The sequence below is a fragment of the Orbilia oligospora genome, assembly GCF_000225545.1.
Source record: "Orbilia oligospora ATCC 24927 unplaced genomic scaffold scaffold00076, whole genome shotgun sequence".
NCBI lineage: Eukaryota > Fungi > Ascomycota > Orbiliomycetes > Orbiliales > Orbiliaceae > Orbilia > Orbilia oligospora.
Genome location: NW_011645633.1, coordinates 1,395,054 through 1,413,314, shown reverse-complemented (window position 1 = coordinate 1,413,314; position 18,261 = coordinate 1,395,054). Strand labels below are relative to the sequence as shown.

General features: G+C 44.4%; 6 protein-coding genes across 6 annotated transcripts; 3 read left to right on the top strand and 3 right to left on the bottom strand.

Moving 5' to 3' along the window:
* Window positions 1-616: 616 nt before the first annotated feature.
* Window positions 617-3,643, bottom strand: AOL_s00076g397 (uncharacterized protein; the record flags this gene model as incomplete). The annotated part of the gene is made up of 7 exons (XM_011122949.1): window positions 617-1,185; window positions 1,263-1,448; window positions 1,538-1,680; window positions 1,798-2,368; window positions 2,447-2,521; window positions 2,662-2,780; window positions 2,841-3,643. The coding sequence occupies 7 exons, from the start codon at window positions 3,641-3,643 to the stop codon at window positions 617-619; spliced, it is 2,466 nt and encodes an 821-aa protein (XP_011121251.1).
* Window positions 3,644-6,671: 3,028 nt separating this feature from the next.
* On the top strand, window positions 6,672-7,334 carry AOL_s00076g396 (uncharacterized protein; the record flags this gene model as incomplete). Its single annotated transcript, XM_011122948.1, has 1 exon — window positions 6,672-7,334. One exon carries the CDS (start codon window positions 6,672-6,674, stop codon window positions 7,332-7,334), a length of 663 nt encoding a protein of 220 aa, XP_011121250.1.
* Window positions 7,335-7,794: 460 nt separating this feature from the next.
* Window positions 7,795-9,800, bottom strand: AOL_s00076g395 (uncharacterized protein; the record flags this gene model as incomplete). The annotated part of the gene is made up of 7 exons (XM_011122947.1): window positions 7,795-8,004; window positions 8,062-8,146; window positions 8,240-8,553; window positions 8,612-9,153; window positions 9,208-9,331; window positions 9,401-9,525; window positions 9,629-9,800. The coding sequence occupies 7 exons, from the start codon at window positions 9,798-9,800 to the stop codon at window positions 7,795-7,797; spliced, it is 1,572 nt and encodes a 523-aa protein (XP_011121249.1).
* A 682-nt stretch (window positions 9,801-10,482) lies between these two features.
* AOL_s00076g394 (uncharacterized protein) lies at window positions 10,483-12,459 on the bottom strand (the record flags this gene model as incomplete). Its single annotated transcript, XM_011122946.1, has 3 exons — window positions 10,483-10,911; window positions 11,059-12,288; window positions 12,406-12,459. 3 exons carry the CDS (start codon window positions 12,457-12,459, stop codon window positions 10,483-10,485), a joined length of 1,713 nt encoding a protein of 570 aa, XP_011121248.1.
* Window positions 12,460-14,247: 1,788 nt separating this feature from the next.
* Window positions 14,248-15,365, top strand: AOL_s00076g393 (uncharacterized protein; the record flags this gene model as incomplete). Its single annotated transcript, XM_011122945.1, has 3 exons — window positions 14,248-14,367; window positions 14,438-14,813; window positions 14,920-15,365. 3 exons carry the CDS (start codon window positions 14,248-14,250, stop codon window positions 15,363-15,365), a joined length of 942 nt encoding a protein of 313 aa, XP_011121247.1.
* A 748-nt stretch (window positions 15,366-16,113) lies between these two features.
* AOL_s00076g392 (uncharacterized protein) lies at window positions 16,114-18,237 on the top strand (the record flags this gene model as incomplete). Its single annotated transcript, XM_011122944.1, has 5 exons — window positions 16,114-16,176; window positions 16,285-16,607; window positions 16,735-17,587; window positions 17,666-18,105; window positions 18,168-18,237. The coding sequence occupies 5 exons, from the start codon at window positions 16,114-16,116 to the stop codon at window positions 18,235-18,237; spliced, it is 1,749 nt and encodes a 582-aa protein (XP_011121246.1).
* Between the last annotated feature and the right edge of the window lie 24 nt (window positions 18,238-18,261).

Genomic DNA, 18,261 nt, shown 5'->3' with positions numbered 1-18,261 from the left:
ATGTATTTAACTAGGAATACACTGTTTGATTGATTTCAAGTTTAGTATCAATTTTCAGAATTACATAAAATACAGAATAGTGATAGATTTATGCCCATCTACCTAGTGAACCCTCATCAGTTGTAAAAAATCTGTCTATATCCACTCTAGAACCATAAAATCACCTAAAATGCGTGAAGAATAGCTGATAACTCCGTTACCTGGAACGTTAACCAAAACAGAATCCCCTTACATGTATCGCGACCAACAAAACCAAAAAGGGTAATTGGGTCTAATGGTTACCTAATTATACAGAAGTTAGGATTTAGAAAGGATAAGTCAGAAGGAAAATAGGAAACGGCGAGACCACAGGAAAATGGAAGCAAACAGAAAACTCAGCAAGAATATTACAATAAGAAGATTTTTTTTTTTTTTGGGAAGGATAAGCTAAACTACGATGCCTAATGTAGACACTTGGTTTAGGAAGATATTGTAGTGCAGCGGGCCAAAATATTGGTATATCAAATTAAATCCCCAATCTTTACGAAAGAGGCAATTCGGCCAGCCACATATGAGTTTTGTAGTAGAAGTCATAGGTTCCGTTTCTGTTCCTTGTCTTTGTTCTTTCCCCTGCATGCTAATCCTGCGTATAAAAAAAGTCTTCCTGAGTATGGTCTGCCCAATGATTTTGATCCTGAAAGCTAGGAGGGCTCCAGCTTTGAATGTACGCTTGTGCATCGTTAGGCGAGAGTTGAAGATGCCCACCTTGGTCGGGGTAATCGGTGAAAACCTCTTCAGCAGTAGGATATCCACCAGAATGAGCGATTTCCTGGCCAGAAAACACCGCCCCGAAGTATGAAAGATCTTGACCGTGATGATGGGGAATGCCTCCACTATAATGAGAGTCTTGGTGTTCAGAGTATTGATACTCTTGGTTTTGATACAGTGACATCTGTTGCAGAGAAGAGCCGGCGTCAAATTGTGGGTACATAACCCCGGGGTTTAGGAACATTGGCCCGTTCATTGGTTCAAACGTCTGCTGTTGGTAGCTCTGAAGAGGTTGTGGTGGAGAGTCAAACTGCATATACGGAGGCATGATAAGTCCTTGGTCGGGCCCTATCGGGTAATCGTCAAAGAAGCCATTTTGAGGATCTGGCTGGTAGTGGCCTTGCGGCCCGGAGGCGGTTTCTGGGACTGGGTTGTTACCTATTCAACATCAAAATTTTAAAGAATTGGTCAGAAGGGATGCCCTAAGGGTACAAGCTTATTGAGCAGCATCTTACTAGTAGGCGGTAGGTGATTCTCGTAATTCTGAACATGAATTTGGGGGCCCATTTGGTTGCCATTATTTGTGGTTGGGTGGAGCTCCAAGTCCCTTGAATCGCGAACGGCGCGGTATAGCGCTTCACGTTGAGTTGCACAGTCATATTCACTAGCAAGCTGGTCGTATAACGTTGGCGACTCATGATCTGTATCTCAGAGCCCGATATGGACGGTCCTATTGTTAGCCAGCGACTTAGAAAACCGTCAATTGCAAGCAAAAGCAAACAGCACCTACACTTTGAGGGGTGTTTTAGTGTGTCTGGCCAATCAGGAAATAGTTTCAAGAAGATGCCCTTCCAGGTTTTCGCGTTGGGGTGGGAAATTGATTTCAACTTTTCCTTAGACCAAATGTCTGTATGGTTATTTTTTATATGGTACCTAGTACGTGTTAATAGTAGTTATTCTTCGAGATATATACCAAAAGGACCTTTGAGTATCCCCAACGGTCTCTAGTTTCGAGAGTTCGACAGCGATACACGGATTGTAGATACTGACCTGATATCCTTCAACTTCCGACCGCCCCCAAAGCTTCGACCCCTACGCCTTGGAGGGCATTGAAACTCGGGAGGTATAGTCTCGCATTTGGGAAATCCGATTCGCTGTAACGGACACCCTAAATGCCAAACCGGAAAGGAATTATATATCTTATCATGTGTTCTACCCCTGCCATCACCGTCAGACCCCTCATCATACTCGTCGTCACTTTCCCCAAAGTCATCCTGTTCCAAACCTTCCCCCCCCCCACTTCCTCCCGCGGGGTTACTTTGAAGATTAGGCATTCCATTCGCATCTGCCCCATTTGGTCGTTGATTCTGCCCTCCATAGGGACTCGAGGTTTTCCAGAGCCCGTGGCTACTCCCATCGAACGGCCGGCCATAGCTTTTTTCTAGATACAAGCTAAATCGTATGTGCAGTATTGCCTGAAACGAAGAGAAAGTTTCTGGAACGTCTTGGAAACTTGGTGCCTCGCACTCAGCCGTGGGGGAAATCGAAGAGTCATCTTCTTGCTTGATCTCAATATCCGAAGATGCAATTCCAGAGGATGTTTCGCTTTCCTTGTGCAAACCTAATGTAAAAAAATGATTCATGAATTGTCTTAGCTTTGGGTCTCAATAATCAACCAGGTCAGGTCAACGGTACTTACGGCGTGGTCGGATTTTGTCCGGTTGGAATGACCAAAGTCTCTTATATTTCTCTCGAACAAGCCGGAGGTCGAAGTCTAAATGGCGAACGAAACAGAGTTAGTTGCCCTCAGGGTTCTTGACGGACTGCGAGCTCCGATTTCTGAAAAATTCCAGAATATCGTTTATCGTCGAGATATTTAAGGCGTTGGGAACGAAATCCATGTCTTTAACTCACAAGGTGACGGGCACAAGCCAAGGTCTGCTTCAGGGAAACAGACCTTGAAAATCTGGTCCCAGCTGCTGCATGGAAGAGTCTCCCAAAAAACATCTCGGTGATGGGCTCCGATATGATTCCTAGAAGTTTACGAAATAAACGGGGGGTGTCAAAGCATAGCAGAACAGTGAGGAACTTACCTGATACCATCCAAATTTCCTGCACTCACCAACAAACAAGGGGTAGTCCACCCTGCCTTGAATGCAGCGAAAGGGCATCTAAATCTAGAATCAAATTCTCTTGGTTGAATCACCCAGGGGTTCGAGGCATCATCTCCGATTTCTTGTATATGTCGGTTGCATTCTTGCTCTAGTCTAGATATTCTAGAGGTAGCAGCCTCATTTGACGATTTTTTGTAGAAAGGAATTCCTGCAGCTACACAATGAGGCACAGACAAGAGACCTTGGTCGTCGTCCGACGCTTTAGTATCGATCGAGTCTTTACCATTGCTCGAACCAACAGACGAACGGCTGGTATCCGATCTGGAACTGCTGCCACTGGAGGGAGAACACGGCCTTCGCCAGGCCGGAATCAGCGCTTGTGGACCTTGCAATATCCTACTACTGTAAGGCGACCATGGGCCTTTCAAATTCGCGACCTCGGGCGGCTCCGGGTGGTTTAGTCGATGGTAGGAGGTATCGAACCGCTGAATGTCATCGAGAATGTCGGTCCGCTCTGCAAGGAGCTTCGACGCCTGGTGCGCGTGTGTTTCCAGGGTACCTAGGGCTGTAAATGTACTACTAAGATCTGGAATGGCTAACGGGAATTCAGAATCGCTGGAGTCGGCCGTGGGGCCCACGAGCTCGCCCTCACTTGGATAGTCATAGGTCTCGCCATGGTCCGTATAGCGAACCAGGGTCCGCATGGTGATGGTGACACCAACACATTCCGGAGTGACATTCCTCCGCAGATCCAACACAGTGGCAGCCGTGACGGCGGTCATGTCTATAACTCGAGCTCGAGGTCCTTAAGCCTTTATTACAAAATTGCAAAATGCTTACCGGCTTAGGTACACTAACGCCAACTAATGGTGTTTTGCTTTCAGTTGAACTTGGCTGGTTAGTTGACGTTAGTTTGTTTCTCATTCCACAGAGAAGCTATAGCTGTGGCAGTCAAATAGAGCTGGGTAGATCCGTCGGGTCGGGGCGCGGCGCCCGCACCCGTGAAAGCGGGAACGTACAGTACTGTGCAGACTTTTCCGTTTTGTTGTGCGGCTCAACGCTATGCGACTGTAGAGTGAGTGAGTCGAAAAATGGCGAGGAAGCAGCTGGTTTGAGGGGAACTAAGGCTGTCGCCCCCGCAAGAGAAGTTAGGTTCGATCAAAAAGGTAAGTGGGCGGTTAAGGTTGTGGGCGATGATGCGTAGAACGAAAATCTAGGACACAAAGGGGGTCCAGTCTCTATATACTGATAATATATGCCTGAGTATAGATAGAAATAGATATCCTAGAGATGCCTGGCTAACTGGACCCGGCGACAGTCTTGTATTTAAACGCTTCGGCTTGGTCACAGATATATACACAATATCCTGGGCCGCATATGGGCGCGAAAAAAAGGAAAGAAAATCTCACAGGATGATATACAATCGTGCTGGAAGGTGTGACTTAGCGGAGGCGTATACATCTTCGAAGCCAGAGGTGGGTCCTTCTAGCTAAACACACCGTCGAATCGTAATCGCCGCACATACTTGAAGCTAGGAGGTTGGTTAACCGGTTTAGCTTCTATCATGATATGTATGCAGCCCAAACTTTCTACTCGCATCTGAAGCGCATATTCACCAGGTCATGAAGGCTAAGCTTTGCAACTGGGGTAGCGTTGTGACAAGGCTACATGTTTTTGCGGTCTGCCTGCACATATCTATCACGATTCCAAAATTCATCATTTGACAGCCCTCAGGGATCCATTATTGCCTACCCAGCCAGGAGGCCAGGACAGCGCCACGTCCGAATAATAGTGCGTATTCTATTATCTAGCTTTCTAAAGTCAAATTGACTTGATCAAAAGATCAATCACGCCGCCGCAGCTGTCATTCAATTTTTACCTAAGTAATTTCCGAATTCCAGATATCATAATATGCCAAGAACAAAAAATTCGAATCGACATGAATGGCTTTGAGATGCCTTACATTAACTACACCACTTGGCAACATGCTGCCTATATGCAAGTCTAGCTGGCACCTCTGAAACTTACGAGCTCGAGCGCTCGAGCTCATGTTTGGATGGAATGACGCGCGGTTTTTGTGTATATTAAAATATTAACATTAACATTGTATAAATGACATCGGTACCGGTTTGCACGCGACAACTAAGCATGCATATGGTTTATCCGAGCTCCTTTGGCCTCGTTTCACGAATTCAATCATTTCCGCCGAGTGTGGTCAAAACGGGGTAGAATTATAATTATATATACTCGAGAGATACCCATAAGCAACATTCTTGGAGTGCAAACTATAGTATATACTGAATTTCTTAGTATATAGTATATATGCTATATTAATACCCTATTTTGATCGATCTGATACAACCTATCGAATAGAAGCTATAGTTTAACTCACAATATTAATAAATATCAATATGCCAGGGCATATAATATGAGACCCTGCGCAACGCCCCACACAATGGTGAGGTCCAGGCCGAGAATCACGAAGCTAGACGTCATATATCTAATTGACCCCACCTAGAATCGGTTTCGATCTGACAAAATGAAACTGGCGATATGCCTCCGCGAAGCACGCATCAGAACTATTGGATGCGCAGAACGCAGAAGCGCAGGCTAGTGGGTCCTGTGGCGCTTTGAGATCATGATAATTGAATCCTACATGCTCCAGAGCGGGTAATATTGATCTTGATCTTGTTATGGCATGCTAAATAAGCGGCCAATCTAACCAGTCTAGGGCAATTTCAAGATATGATGCACAATAACAATCTACATTCTTGACAAGGGCCCCGGCATCATCTTTTACTCTGGAACCCCAGAACTCCAAATCCCACCAAAAAAGGCAGAGCTCCGATTCGATTGATTATGCGCTCTGAATGAAATTTTCTCTTCTCCGGTACAATTGCTTCTATTTTCAAGGCGGAGTCGATCGACAGACCGGTGCAGTGCTGATGTACGAGCTGAGATATATCTACAATCCAGCTCTAAAGCCCGTCCTGTATAGCTGTACTGGTACCTTGCGGACACGTCAATTAACGGCACACCCAGCAAAGAAGTAGCTTACCGCAGATGGGAAAATTTACCAATCCGCTGTTGGCCCTGTTTCTGCTCGAAACGAATATCATGATAGATATGTTGTCTCAGTGCCAGGCCAGTCGATCGATCTGGATTTGGAAATACCACGCGCGGGCCAGGACACCTTGGGAATATAGGATCACATTATCACAGCTACGCAAGTTACACAAGAGCGAAAAGCTGGTCTTGAGGCTGGGTTTCTCGGGAACGAAATAAGCCTAGATGAGAGCCTCAGGAGGTTACCGAATGTTCGCTCGGAATGTTTTGAATCGGGGTGTTCCAGACCGCGAGCTGGTCGCTTCGAAGCTTCGGTTGAGCTCACAGCCATGCTCAGTTTGTCGTTTGTCTCGGACGGGACCGATTTCCGACTGCGGCCGCATCACGTGATGAAAACATGGAAACTGGTGTACCGGTGTTCATGCGAATGCATTCGTCAACCTCAAGGCCGGCCCTCTTCGCGTCGTTCTAACCAATTTAGCTATAGGCTCGAGCGTTTAGCTAAGTGGGTTCTCCCCACAGTTGAGGAGTCTGGCGACGAGACAAGTTCTCCCAGAGACTAGCAAAAGACCCAAAGCCGATTTTCAGTTTGTTGTCTGTGTATGGCGTCGCCAAACACCACATCCTTGTCAATCCGTATCGCGAACCCCTCCAAAGAAAGCCTCAAAGCCGTCATCTCGTATCTCCATATCTCCATCTAACCTCAAGGCCAAATTACACGAATCGACTATTCTAAAGCCCAAAATGCCAACAACATACACCCCACCCTTCCTCTTCACCGCCACACACACCCTCGGCACCCTCTCCCTCGCCGGCCTCAGCACCCTCATGCTCACAAACCCCCACCTCTACCACAAACACATCCTCCGCTCCACAAACCCATCAACAACAGACCTCTTCATCTCCACCCAATTCACAAGCTCCACCCAAGAAGTCCTAAACTCCTCAATCCGTTCCTCCGGCATCTTCCTCCTCTCAACTTCAATCGGTCTCTTCGCAACCAGAAACCACTACCCTTCCTCATTCTATCTCCTAAGCACCGTCTCCCTCGGCGTAGCAGCAGGTCACGCATACCTCCTCAAACCGATCTTAACAAACGACATCCTACGAAAAGCATGGCTGGAAGAAACGGAAAGAGTGACAAAGATGGGTGTGGTGGTTGGTGTTAACGCCCTAACGGTTTTGATAAGTCTTTGGGCTGGATTGAGTTACGGTGGATGGCCATGGCATGCCGAACGCATGTTTTTCAGTGCACCTGTGGGAAATCCTTCCGGTCAGAGTTTCGGATCCGGGAACCCCGACGATTTTGATTTGGAAGGAGTGGTGAACGTCTTTGTGAAGGGTGCTGTCGAGTTGGCTGGTGGAGTTGGTGGACTACTTCAGGGCGTTTTGGCTGCATCGTCGTGATATATCGGAAATCGATTCAAGACCCACGACTTTTTTTTTTTGACACTATGACTTTTTAATACGACTTTGGTTTGGTGGAAGGATATGGATATGATAATACAGAAGAAAAGAAACGCCATGCAATTCCCCTCTCTCCTCGATGCAGCATTCTAATACAGCAAATATCGATATCAAAGCGACAGCAGGGGTGGCTAATGAATAATGATGCTGAATGGCGACGAAAAACCTCCCCTTTCGCAAAGCAGAAAAATGCCTTGATGCAATAAAAAGATGAGCAAAAAAAAAAAACGACCCAAACCCGCAAAGTCAAAAAAAACAAAAATAAGAAATCCCTGCTCCCAAAGAAGAAACAAAAGAACTCCTAGCAAAATCAAAAAAATCAAGCTGCATCTCTCTCTTCTCAAAAGATCAATATCTCTTTTATTTCTCCGGTTTGGAAAAGGCCAAAGGTTTTCGATCTTCACGCACCTCTGGTCTTCCGCCTCGTAATACTGGCAAGCGCCGGATTCGGGCTTTCGAACACATCATCCAACTCCTCCAGCGTCCGTCCCTTGGTCTCTACGAAGTACTTATAGATGACTGTCGCTTCCAGAATATCCCATACGACAAAAAACCCATAGAACCAATATCCGTATGTCGCCATGGCGACTGGAGCGATAGCGGTATTGACCTATTCAATACTTGTTAGCTCAATTAAAAGCTCCAGAAGATTACATATGTAACTCACAAATCCAGCGGTTCCGGACGTAAAAGATGACAATGCCATCCCTTTTGCCCTCATGTCGTTCGTCATGACCTCAGCTGGGTAAATCCTGTACATATAGCGAAAAATCCCCAGTTAGTTATAGAGACTCCACACTAAATATCAAATCCTAATGTGTATATAATAGGATGGGTTAACGTACGGTTGCATGCTCGTATATCCTAGCGCGAAAACAATGCCGAAGAGGTATATCCAAACCACCAACGTGCCAGACATGATCTTGCTCTCGGTGTGGGAGTATACCCCGGCTGCAGCCGTTATGACTGTGAGACAAACGACGAGTCCGCAAGTACATCCGAACAACATCTTACGACGGCCGAAGACGTCATGAAGACGAGCACCACTTGCAGCTGCGATCCATCCAACAATAGCGTATATGCCGTTGAGAATGAGTTTGGTGTGCGTGGAGGTGATTCCAACGTCCGTAACCATCTGAGGAAGGTAGTACGACATGATCTAGAAATTCTCTCGTCAGCAAATGTGCACAAAACGATAAACCCACATTTGAACCCACGTTGTTTCCCGAAAACTGCCCAAACCAGCTCATGCAGACCAGTACAAAAACTCTGTACCTTCTCCCCTTCGTTCTAAACAACGTGCTAATATCAAAATAACTAGCCGCAGTCATCAATCCACCAGAAGATTTAAGGTCTTCCACCATTTCAGAAACTTCCAAGTCAACAATCGGATGTGTAGGATCGCCATTAGCATGGAATCGGATAATGATTTCTCGAGCCTCGTCGATTCGATTATTGGCCATCAACCATCTTGGTGATTCGGGAACGAACATGATGCCAATGGTAACGAGGATCGGACAAATCATCTGATACCATATCGGAAGCTGCCAAGCGAGATTTGTATCCGGGTGATCTCTTTGAGATATAACAACCGCTGTTGTAGCAAGGAGAGAACCGAAGTAGTATAAAGTGTTATACATTCCAGCAATGGTACCACGGTATTTCGGAGGGGCAATTTCGATGAGAAACATAGTCGAACCCTTGCATGCAATTGTAGAGAAAAACCCGAGAGCGAAACGACCGATGATGAATGAGTGAACTATATCCCTTGTCAATACTTCTTAAAATTGGATATTATAGTAAGGGTATATACCGTCAGTGGCATTCGCCTGTAGAAAGACAGATAGTATGACACCGATACTACCAATCTTGATGCAAAAGATCCGTCCTTTCCAATCGGCGAGCCAAAGGAAGAGTGCTCCGATCATACCACCCATCTACACCCACTGTACATCAACATACCGTCCCACAAGTATTTTAAATCAAGCATATGATTAAGTATATACCTGAACCGAAGAAAACATCAACCCAGTCTCCATCCCAGGCTTATCCAACCCAAAGAACTGATGAAACTCCGGTAAAGCATTGATATTTCCTAGCAAACTGCCATCGAAACCAGACATTGTCGAATCTAAGCCATCCCAGGATTCAATTAGCGAGCCCGTTTCCTAATACACACATTACGGACAGCTGCAGGAAACGCCATAGCTGCAGGACCACATTGCATGGCATACTCAAATATAACAGCAAACAAATGCAATACAGCTCCTTATACCCTTTCCCCCAAGGATCCGGATGATTTTCAAATGCTGCTTCCTTGATATCACTCCTGACCGGTGTAGGATGTCCAGACATCAAGGGAACCTTATCCTCCATCTCGTCTTCCTCAATCGATGGCATCGCCATTTTCGGAACCAAATCTGTCGTTAACTTTAATTAACTTTGGGGTGTATGTGTGTTGTCGTGTGCTGTTCGCGAAACAGAACAGCCCGGTGCATATGCAGCTGCCAGGTGTGGGGTGAAATTGAGACACACGACCGATTGGTACGGTATGATGGGTAATAAGAAGAAGAGGAAGAACAGAATAATATCGCTGATGCTTGGAGATACAATAGCAGAAAAGAATAAAAGTAATTGAAGGTTCTTTATGGGAGAAGGGAGGTTGGGTTCCGGGGTGGTTTATGAGAGAAAATCAGAGTAATATGAAGTCAGGGCCACATTTGTTAATACTCCGCGTCGTCACTGGAATTATGATTAGCAGCAATCAATCAACAATCAGGGGCTGCCGGCAGCTGGCAGTCGCGCTGGCCCGAATTTCTGGCTAGGCTTTGGTGCAACCCCAGACGGCACGGCACACACCCAATGCGACAATACAACGAGGCAACACGGGGGGAACCTTCTCGGAAAGCAAGCTGTCCGGCTGGTTACGTTACCGGTTACCCTCCAATGATATCCCGGCGTCATAAATTTAGAATTCCACTTCATTTAACTTAATTTAACTTAGATAGATCAATCAATATTCTCCAGATACATGTAGGCTGAGGATTCTTTAGAAGGAAAAGAAGAAAAGGAAGAAGAAAGAGCCTGTTTATCCATACAAATCGGTATGTCCACCCAGACGATCCATAATCTCCGGATACTCCAGAGCCTCAATCCCTCGAACACCCATCCTCAAATTCCTATAAAATAAAGTACTTCCATCCGCTACATCCCAATCGATCTTAGAATCATCTCCATCTCCATCTTCTGCAAAATCAATATCTCTGCGTTGAATCATAAAAGCATGTCCCTGTACTATCTTCTGGGTTGAAAACTCAGTGCGTATCCCAAAGCAAACGATCTTTAAAGTTTCGGATAAATCTCCTTCTCGGATTTCATTCCGTAGAGCGCTGTAGACCAGACTAAGACACTGCTCACTATGAAGAGGGATATCCAACCACTCTGGACTTCCGATGTAAGTCGTATCGTGGAAGTACTTCAAGTTTGGAAATGCATCTTTGTTGAATATGCATGCAGGCTAGATCGGTAAAAGTTCAAAAGATAAGCAAATTAAGAGTCAAGTCAGTCAGTCAGTCATGCATATGGCTTTCAATGATTGGACGGGTATAGATAAGAAGTGAGCAAGCAAGTACTTATAAAAGCTTAATAGCACAACTGTACTTACCAGTCCATCTTCCATCTCGGAAGCAAACACCTCTAGACCCCTGCAGTTCCTCCCTAACTCTTCCAATACTTTTACCGGGAACCTCATCCCCGTGAGCTTCACGTGCACCTGTTTCAGCGAATCCGCATGATGCTTCAACCCCGCAGTCCAAGCGATTCCAAATTCCCGTCCGTGGAAACTAGAAACAATAATCTTCGACAATCCTTCAAACGTCTCCAAATACTTCTGCAAACCCAGTCCGTTATTAGGATACTTCTCCAATGACGGGAAAAGTTCACTAATATTTAACCTGGAGTATTTAGAATATAGTCCCAAAGCATTTCCCTCCGCATCCTGCGTCAAGAAGTTCTGCAGTGGAGACTTCTGCACAATCCCACTCTTAAAACAAAACTCAAAAAACGCCTGATCCATCTCCTTGCAATTCCAAACTTTCAACCGGGGTAGTTCGAATTCCTTCTCTCCACCTCTCAATAACTGCTGCTGGCTACATTCCCCACAGTTCTTCCAGTCATTATAAGCATCTTCAAACGCCGTCGATAACGAAAGCTCAACAAACGGATTATCAAACATATCCGTATGACAATGAAACTCCTCCAGGGTATTTCGACAACTACTCAAAAGGGCGTAGATACAATGATACTGTCTTGCCGAACTTCGATCCTTAACCTCGAACTTGAAATATTTCAGACAAGGGAAATCATAGACAGTACAGTCATTCGCAAGATCTTCCCTCAATGTAATCTTCAACTGTGATATCGTATTCTGATACTGATATAACGCCCGAACAGTAACAATACTTATATCCACAGAATACAAATCCATCGTATTCCTAGTATCAAAGTTAAACGCCTTCAATTGACCCGGTGGAATCCGCGTGATCAACTTTTCGACAAGTTGGTTATTGAATAAAGCTTGTCCGACCTGTTTCAACTCCATCCCTTCCGTTCCATCGACTGCCCAGCCAGTATCGAGATTGATATCTGGGATGTGAAGGTACCATGGTGCGAGGCAATCTTCGCAGTCTTGGTAGTAATAAATAATTCCGATCTGTCGGACGTATTGAATCCATTGAGGCTTTAATTTTCCAAAAATCGAATCGGCGTCCCAGACAATCGGAGGCAAACCGATCCGGATGGCGATAATGAGTTTTTCATAAAACAGTGGAGTTGCGACAGGATATAACCATCTACAAGTCAATGCGACATCGATCAAATCGGTAGGTACCCTGATCTATACATTGTTAACCGGATCAGATTACAGTCAGCGATGCCCGATTCTAATCTCATTTATCTTTACATAACAAAAAAAAAAAAAAAAGTTTGGAGCGGTGAATATCACAGTACCTACATAAGATAAGATATGAGTAATCAATTCACAAGGAAGCTGCTGTAATTTCGCCATCGTGGGTTGATTAATATTCGTGGAGGGAGGGACGGAGGGGAGAGGGGAGCGAGCGCGGGGTATAACAAGAGTAACGTTGCAACTGTGGCGTTTTTACGTTGGTTGGAAATTGGATATCTAAGATATCGATGGACCAATGCAATTGGCCAATTAATGTTCGGCTGGAAGGAACTGCAGAGCTGAGATGATATAATTCCGGATCAAGATTTCATATGCCCTGCTGCGAATGCATGGTGCATACATACACATGCGACGAACGAACGAAATTAATTCCAGCGAACAGGCATCTCGGGCTATATCTGTTTTGGGATGTTTTATCGTATATGTAGGAAAGGTCCAGAGAACGTAAGGTGTGCACACTGGAACTGAGTCCTTCAACGTCACGAAACAGCCACATTCCATTCCCAACAGCCACAAAATTTCAACGGAATCCATTACTTACGTACTATATTGACTTAAATATATAAAAATTCTACTTGGATAGGTTGATTATCGACCTGGATGTGAGATATGTGGTGAATCCTTTGGATCATGAATCTCAGACACGGCAGGAGAGAACCGTGCTAAGTAACCCAGCGCCAGCTTAGCTAACCCGAATACCGACATAACCAGCTAACTAGCAGCTAAGCTTCAGGTTATACGACCGGCTTTTGGTCTATCCAAACGAACGCCTTTCCAAAATAAACCTAAGAGAGATACGGATATTATCGGCTTCCCTTAAAAACATTGACGGTTCATACCAGCTAACTAACTGCCTCGAATCATAAGTAGGCCAGGTCTACATAACTGAAGAGGTCATGATTGCAATTGGGATGTGTCTTGGCGCAACACTCCACTTAGAAAGGCCATCTTAAGCTTGGTATCTCGATCTCGATTCTCTCCCCAACTTCACATTCCTCTTGTTGAACAAGGTATCTTCCTATTCTTTACAATTCCGACATTAAAAAGGATATAACCATTATTGCCACACATATACCCAAGCTCTCATCGAATTCAAATTTATAAAACATGCCTGGATTTTCACTGACTTTCCGACGTTTGCGATTGCATCGATTGATACTGTCTGGCTAAGCGGATGAGACGCTTATCGCTGATAATATACCTCAGAAAGGTAGCCGATTAACGAAGAAGAGAACTGCCAAGTTCTGGCTATCAAAGGTATAAGCTTGCGTGCTAATATTTGTTTGTTAACCAATACTTACTAAGTACTTATATGAAGTAGGCATAGATATCGATAGCTCGGGAACATGGGCAAGACTTAACCGGCTTGGATACAGCTGAGCATATGCCACATGCCAATCTTCACGGGGATTTATTCCGGAAACAGAATTCGGCATTCCAATCTTTATTACAGATTTCAGTAGTCTGCAAAATCGGTACCGAGAACCGTTTTAAACATAAATATACTTATACAACATGGCATGGAAAGCCGGACCAGTTCCAGGCCAGGGCTGTGGGTGGCTGACTAGCCTCGGCCGGGCCGCGGCCTGGCCTGTACAAACAGGCGAGGGGAGCTTTCAGTGCAGTTTTTGGTATAAATTACCCGCGGCTTAAGCATTCGGTAGTTACCTAACTGGCTGTCGCGCAAACATCAGTTAACCACGGACTTATATTCACCACCACCACTTAACTTAAATATGGCGTCGAGGACCTGCACCCCCCTCGATGTCAATCTATTTATCAGTTTCCTGGTATATGATCACGTCTTATTGCTATTTTCCTAGAGCTTTTTTTATATAATTTAGTTTAATATATATCTATATCTTCCTTACATACCTATCAAACAAAATGTCAGCACCAGGCGTCGGTTTTGAATATCCAGAGGTGGAAGTCAGCTGGTTGAAGCGAGATCTTCTGCTATTCGCAAATAGCATCGGATGTAAAGCTGATGAACTTCATTTCCTTTATGTAAGTTTATATATAGTCTATTCTTTATCATAGTACTAGCTAGAAGGCTAATATTTTCTTCGTCTTTTAGGAACTTCACCCAAACTTCGCCGCTTTCCCAACATATCCCATCATCCTTCCCTTCAAACACACCGACAAGGACGTCATTGATTTCTACGCCCGATCAAATGCAATCCCCATCCCCGGTATCCCAAAACTAGACTCTAAGCGTGTAGTCGACGGTGAAAGAAAAATAGAGTTCCGTCGAAAACTCCCACTCGACAGTGTCGGCAGACAGTTCTTCATCAAGAGTAAAGTTCTCGGTGTCTACGACAAGGGAAAGCCAGGTACTGTCGTTGAAACAGAGTTATTGCTTGTTGAGAAGGTTGGAAGTAAAGAAGTCATCTTTACCAGAGCCGTCGGTAGTGGATTTTACGTTGGACAGGGAGGATGGGGCGGTCCTAAAGGTATGTTTTAACTTGATTGCTTTTCAAAACGATGAAAACTTCCACTTTTTTATAACATTAAACCCAGTTTGCATTTGCTAACTTAAAAAAAACTTTTGTGTAACAGGTCCAAAAGCTGTCAACTTCCCACCTCCAGAGGGCCGCACACCAGATGCCACCTATGTCCACCCAACAAATGCAGAATCCGCCCTCCTTTACAGACTAAACGGAGACTACAATCCTCTCCACGCAACCCCAGAACCAGGTGCCAAGATGGGATTCGGAGGAGCAATCATGCATGGTCTATTTTCATGGAACACAACTGCCCACGGTGTCCTCCAAACATTCGGCGGGAGCGATCCAGCAAACATTAAGGAATTCCAAGCTAGATTTGCCAGCCCTGTTAAGCCTGGTGATACATTGGTAACCGATATGTGGAAGATTGGAAGACCTGATGGGACTCCCGAGGGATGGGAAGAAATTAGATTTATTACTAAAGTTCAAGGCGGTAAGGTTTGCTTGACCAATGGAAGGGCTTTGGTTAAGATCACTGCTCCGAAGAGCAAGTTGTAAATATTCTTTTGGGAGGGTTTTATATCGGTTTCGGCGGTGGGTTCAAGGAATGCTTGGCATTTGATAGCTGCGTACTTCTTTTACATTGGATCGGATTGGGATGTATTTATGTATTATATCATTACACCAAAATGGTGATTTTTAGGTCTACCGAGCATGCGCTTCTATATCTTTAATTCCGTAGGATTGCATTCAACCAGACTTGCGTTATATATGAGCAACTTACAAACAATACACAGGTTTTTCATGCTTTGATATAAATAGTACACTCAAACACACCCAAGCTTGCACTAGCCAGCTCGAAATCCAGATGGCTGTTATAAAAGTTGTATAAACGGACACTAGATAGAGCCGCAACGAGTATTCTAGTCCGCTTACCACATTCGCATGCATACATTGGGACGCCCTGGCGTCACGCCAAGGGCAGCCAGCATGCCGACCAAAGTGCAGCACCAGAGGGATATTCTTTTAGCTTTCCCATTAAATAGACCTTTGTATTCTAAACATGATCTTATCGCTATATTTCTAACCTATATTATATTTCTGATCACGAGCAATCAAAGGAGTACTTGCGTCTATCTAGGTTTGAGCAAATCCCAGTATTGATCACCAACCTTAGCTCGGATTGATCAATTGGATCTCCGTCACCTAAGCACTATCTACCACGACTCTAGATTACAAAGCCTAAGAACCAAAACCGTAAAGGGGAAACTACCTTTCATAGATTTCACTAATATTATAGCTAAATATGGCCCATAATACCACTTTAACCAGCCTCCCTGAAGAAATCCTTCTTCAGATCTTCACCTACGTATTATCCACTCCCCCCAAAAAATCCACCAAAAACAACACACATCTCTCAACCCGAGCGAACGAACACAACTGGATACGAGACTAATGCATACGTATATATCCCCAGGTCTCAGATTCCAGTACAAAAGATACTATTTCAATACTATCTACCTCCAAGAAATTAAGCAGAATAGCAAAACCTCTAGTTTATAATACAATCTTACTTCCAGCTCGTAAGAAATGGGGAATATACGAATCAACAGACGTTCGAGAAAGGATAAACATCCTGGCCTCAAATATTGACGCTGTTGCACCATATATTCAAGAATTTGGGTTATGTAAAGCAGAACCTGTACTTGAGATCCGCGAATCTGCCAAGAAGTTCCTGATTTCTGAGGAGTTGGTGCCAGTTTTGGCGAAAATACCATCGGGGCAGTTGCGTTCTTTTAGGTATGTCATCTTATGTACTCATCCGAGTACATACTTATGTAAAGACCTATCATCTTAGAATATTACTATCATATCGCGGTAATAAAATGATTCAAAAACTAATTCATGCGCTTATTTATATTAACAGATGGGACATCCGAGCCGACTGTCCAAAATCAATAATATCAAACCTCCACACCCACCAACAAAACCTCGAAACTATCATAATATACCATCCATCATTCGACCGTGTCTCGGAACCCGCCACTTTCACTAATAAACTAAAAACCCTAGTCACCAGTCCAAAACCCTTCGCCCTTGACCTGCAAGTTTTCCAAAACCTCCGTCATCTTTGTATATACGGCCACGTGTACACCGCCAGCGAAGCAAAACAACTACTTATGAACCAACTCCCAACTGCACTCAAAACCCTCAAAACGTTTACAATGGTGAATCTAACCCATGGTCACCAACTTTGGCCTTCGTTCAGTGGTGTCGACACATCCGTCATTAAAAAAAGTAAAAAGTTCATGGGGGTTACATACCCCTATTTGGAAACGTTTGCTTACGATGATAATGCTTTTGGTGCTATGTTTTCCAAGTATATTAGCTTGGAGAGTATATCACAGTTTCCGAACTTACGAGCTTTGCATTCTAGGTTTTTCTTATCTTCAACTTTGCTTTCGAATTTTGATCCAAAGGTACCGATTCGTTTGAAGACGCTGGAGGTACAAGGGTGTGGTATGGAGATACTATCTAATTTCTTATTGGCATTTAAAGGTCTTCAAGATCTAGATGTATTGGTTTTACTTGCGGAAGATTATCCAGATCCAGCTCCGATTTTGCACCATGCAGAGACATTGAAGCGATTGGTATTATGGAGGGTGGTTCGACCTTCTGGGCGATTACCGAGATTGGCGCCCATACCTTTCGCTTTAATGAGATCATTAGGGAAGGGATTAGGACGGTTAGAGGAATTCTGTGCTACCCTTCCTCAAGAAGTGAGTTTTCCTATCTTCAACATATACATACTTACTTTTAGAGGAACATAATACGAACGTTTATTTACACTATTGTAGTATGATCCATTCGAAGGGAACCTTTTCCCAGAACTAAAACTCCTTTGGCTATACAATACCGACTCTAACTACTCAAGAATAGACGCTATCCCAGAATACCCATGGATCCCACCTACAAACGACGAAATCAAATCCCATCCACAATGGGTCATTAAGAACCAAACCTTACAACTAGATATCACCGCCCATCCCAACCTAACCATTCCAAAAAACCTAAAAGCCCTCGCAATAGGTCACTGTAGCCGGGTTATAGACCTGGAAGCTGAAACAAGCTTTGGCTCGGTCATTAACTTCAGCCGTACCGAAAGACTTTATGAACGTGTTAGAGAAGAGAATGATACGGTTATTTGGAGGAGAATTGGTATGCGTGAGCTTGCGAGGAAATATCCTGATCTATTATCGCCTTATGAAGACACTTTTGGGGTACCCCTTATGAAACGGTATGTACAAGTTTCTCGGAGTAAATATGTAAGGGGATTAAAAGCTCATCAGCATTCTTAAGGCACTATATCTTTGGCAGCACCGAAAAGGACGGTTTACTTGACCCACTCGAAGTTCTACCGAATAATTAGTATTGAAAAGAGAGAGATATGTGC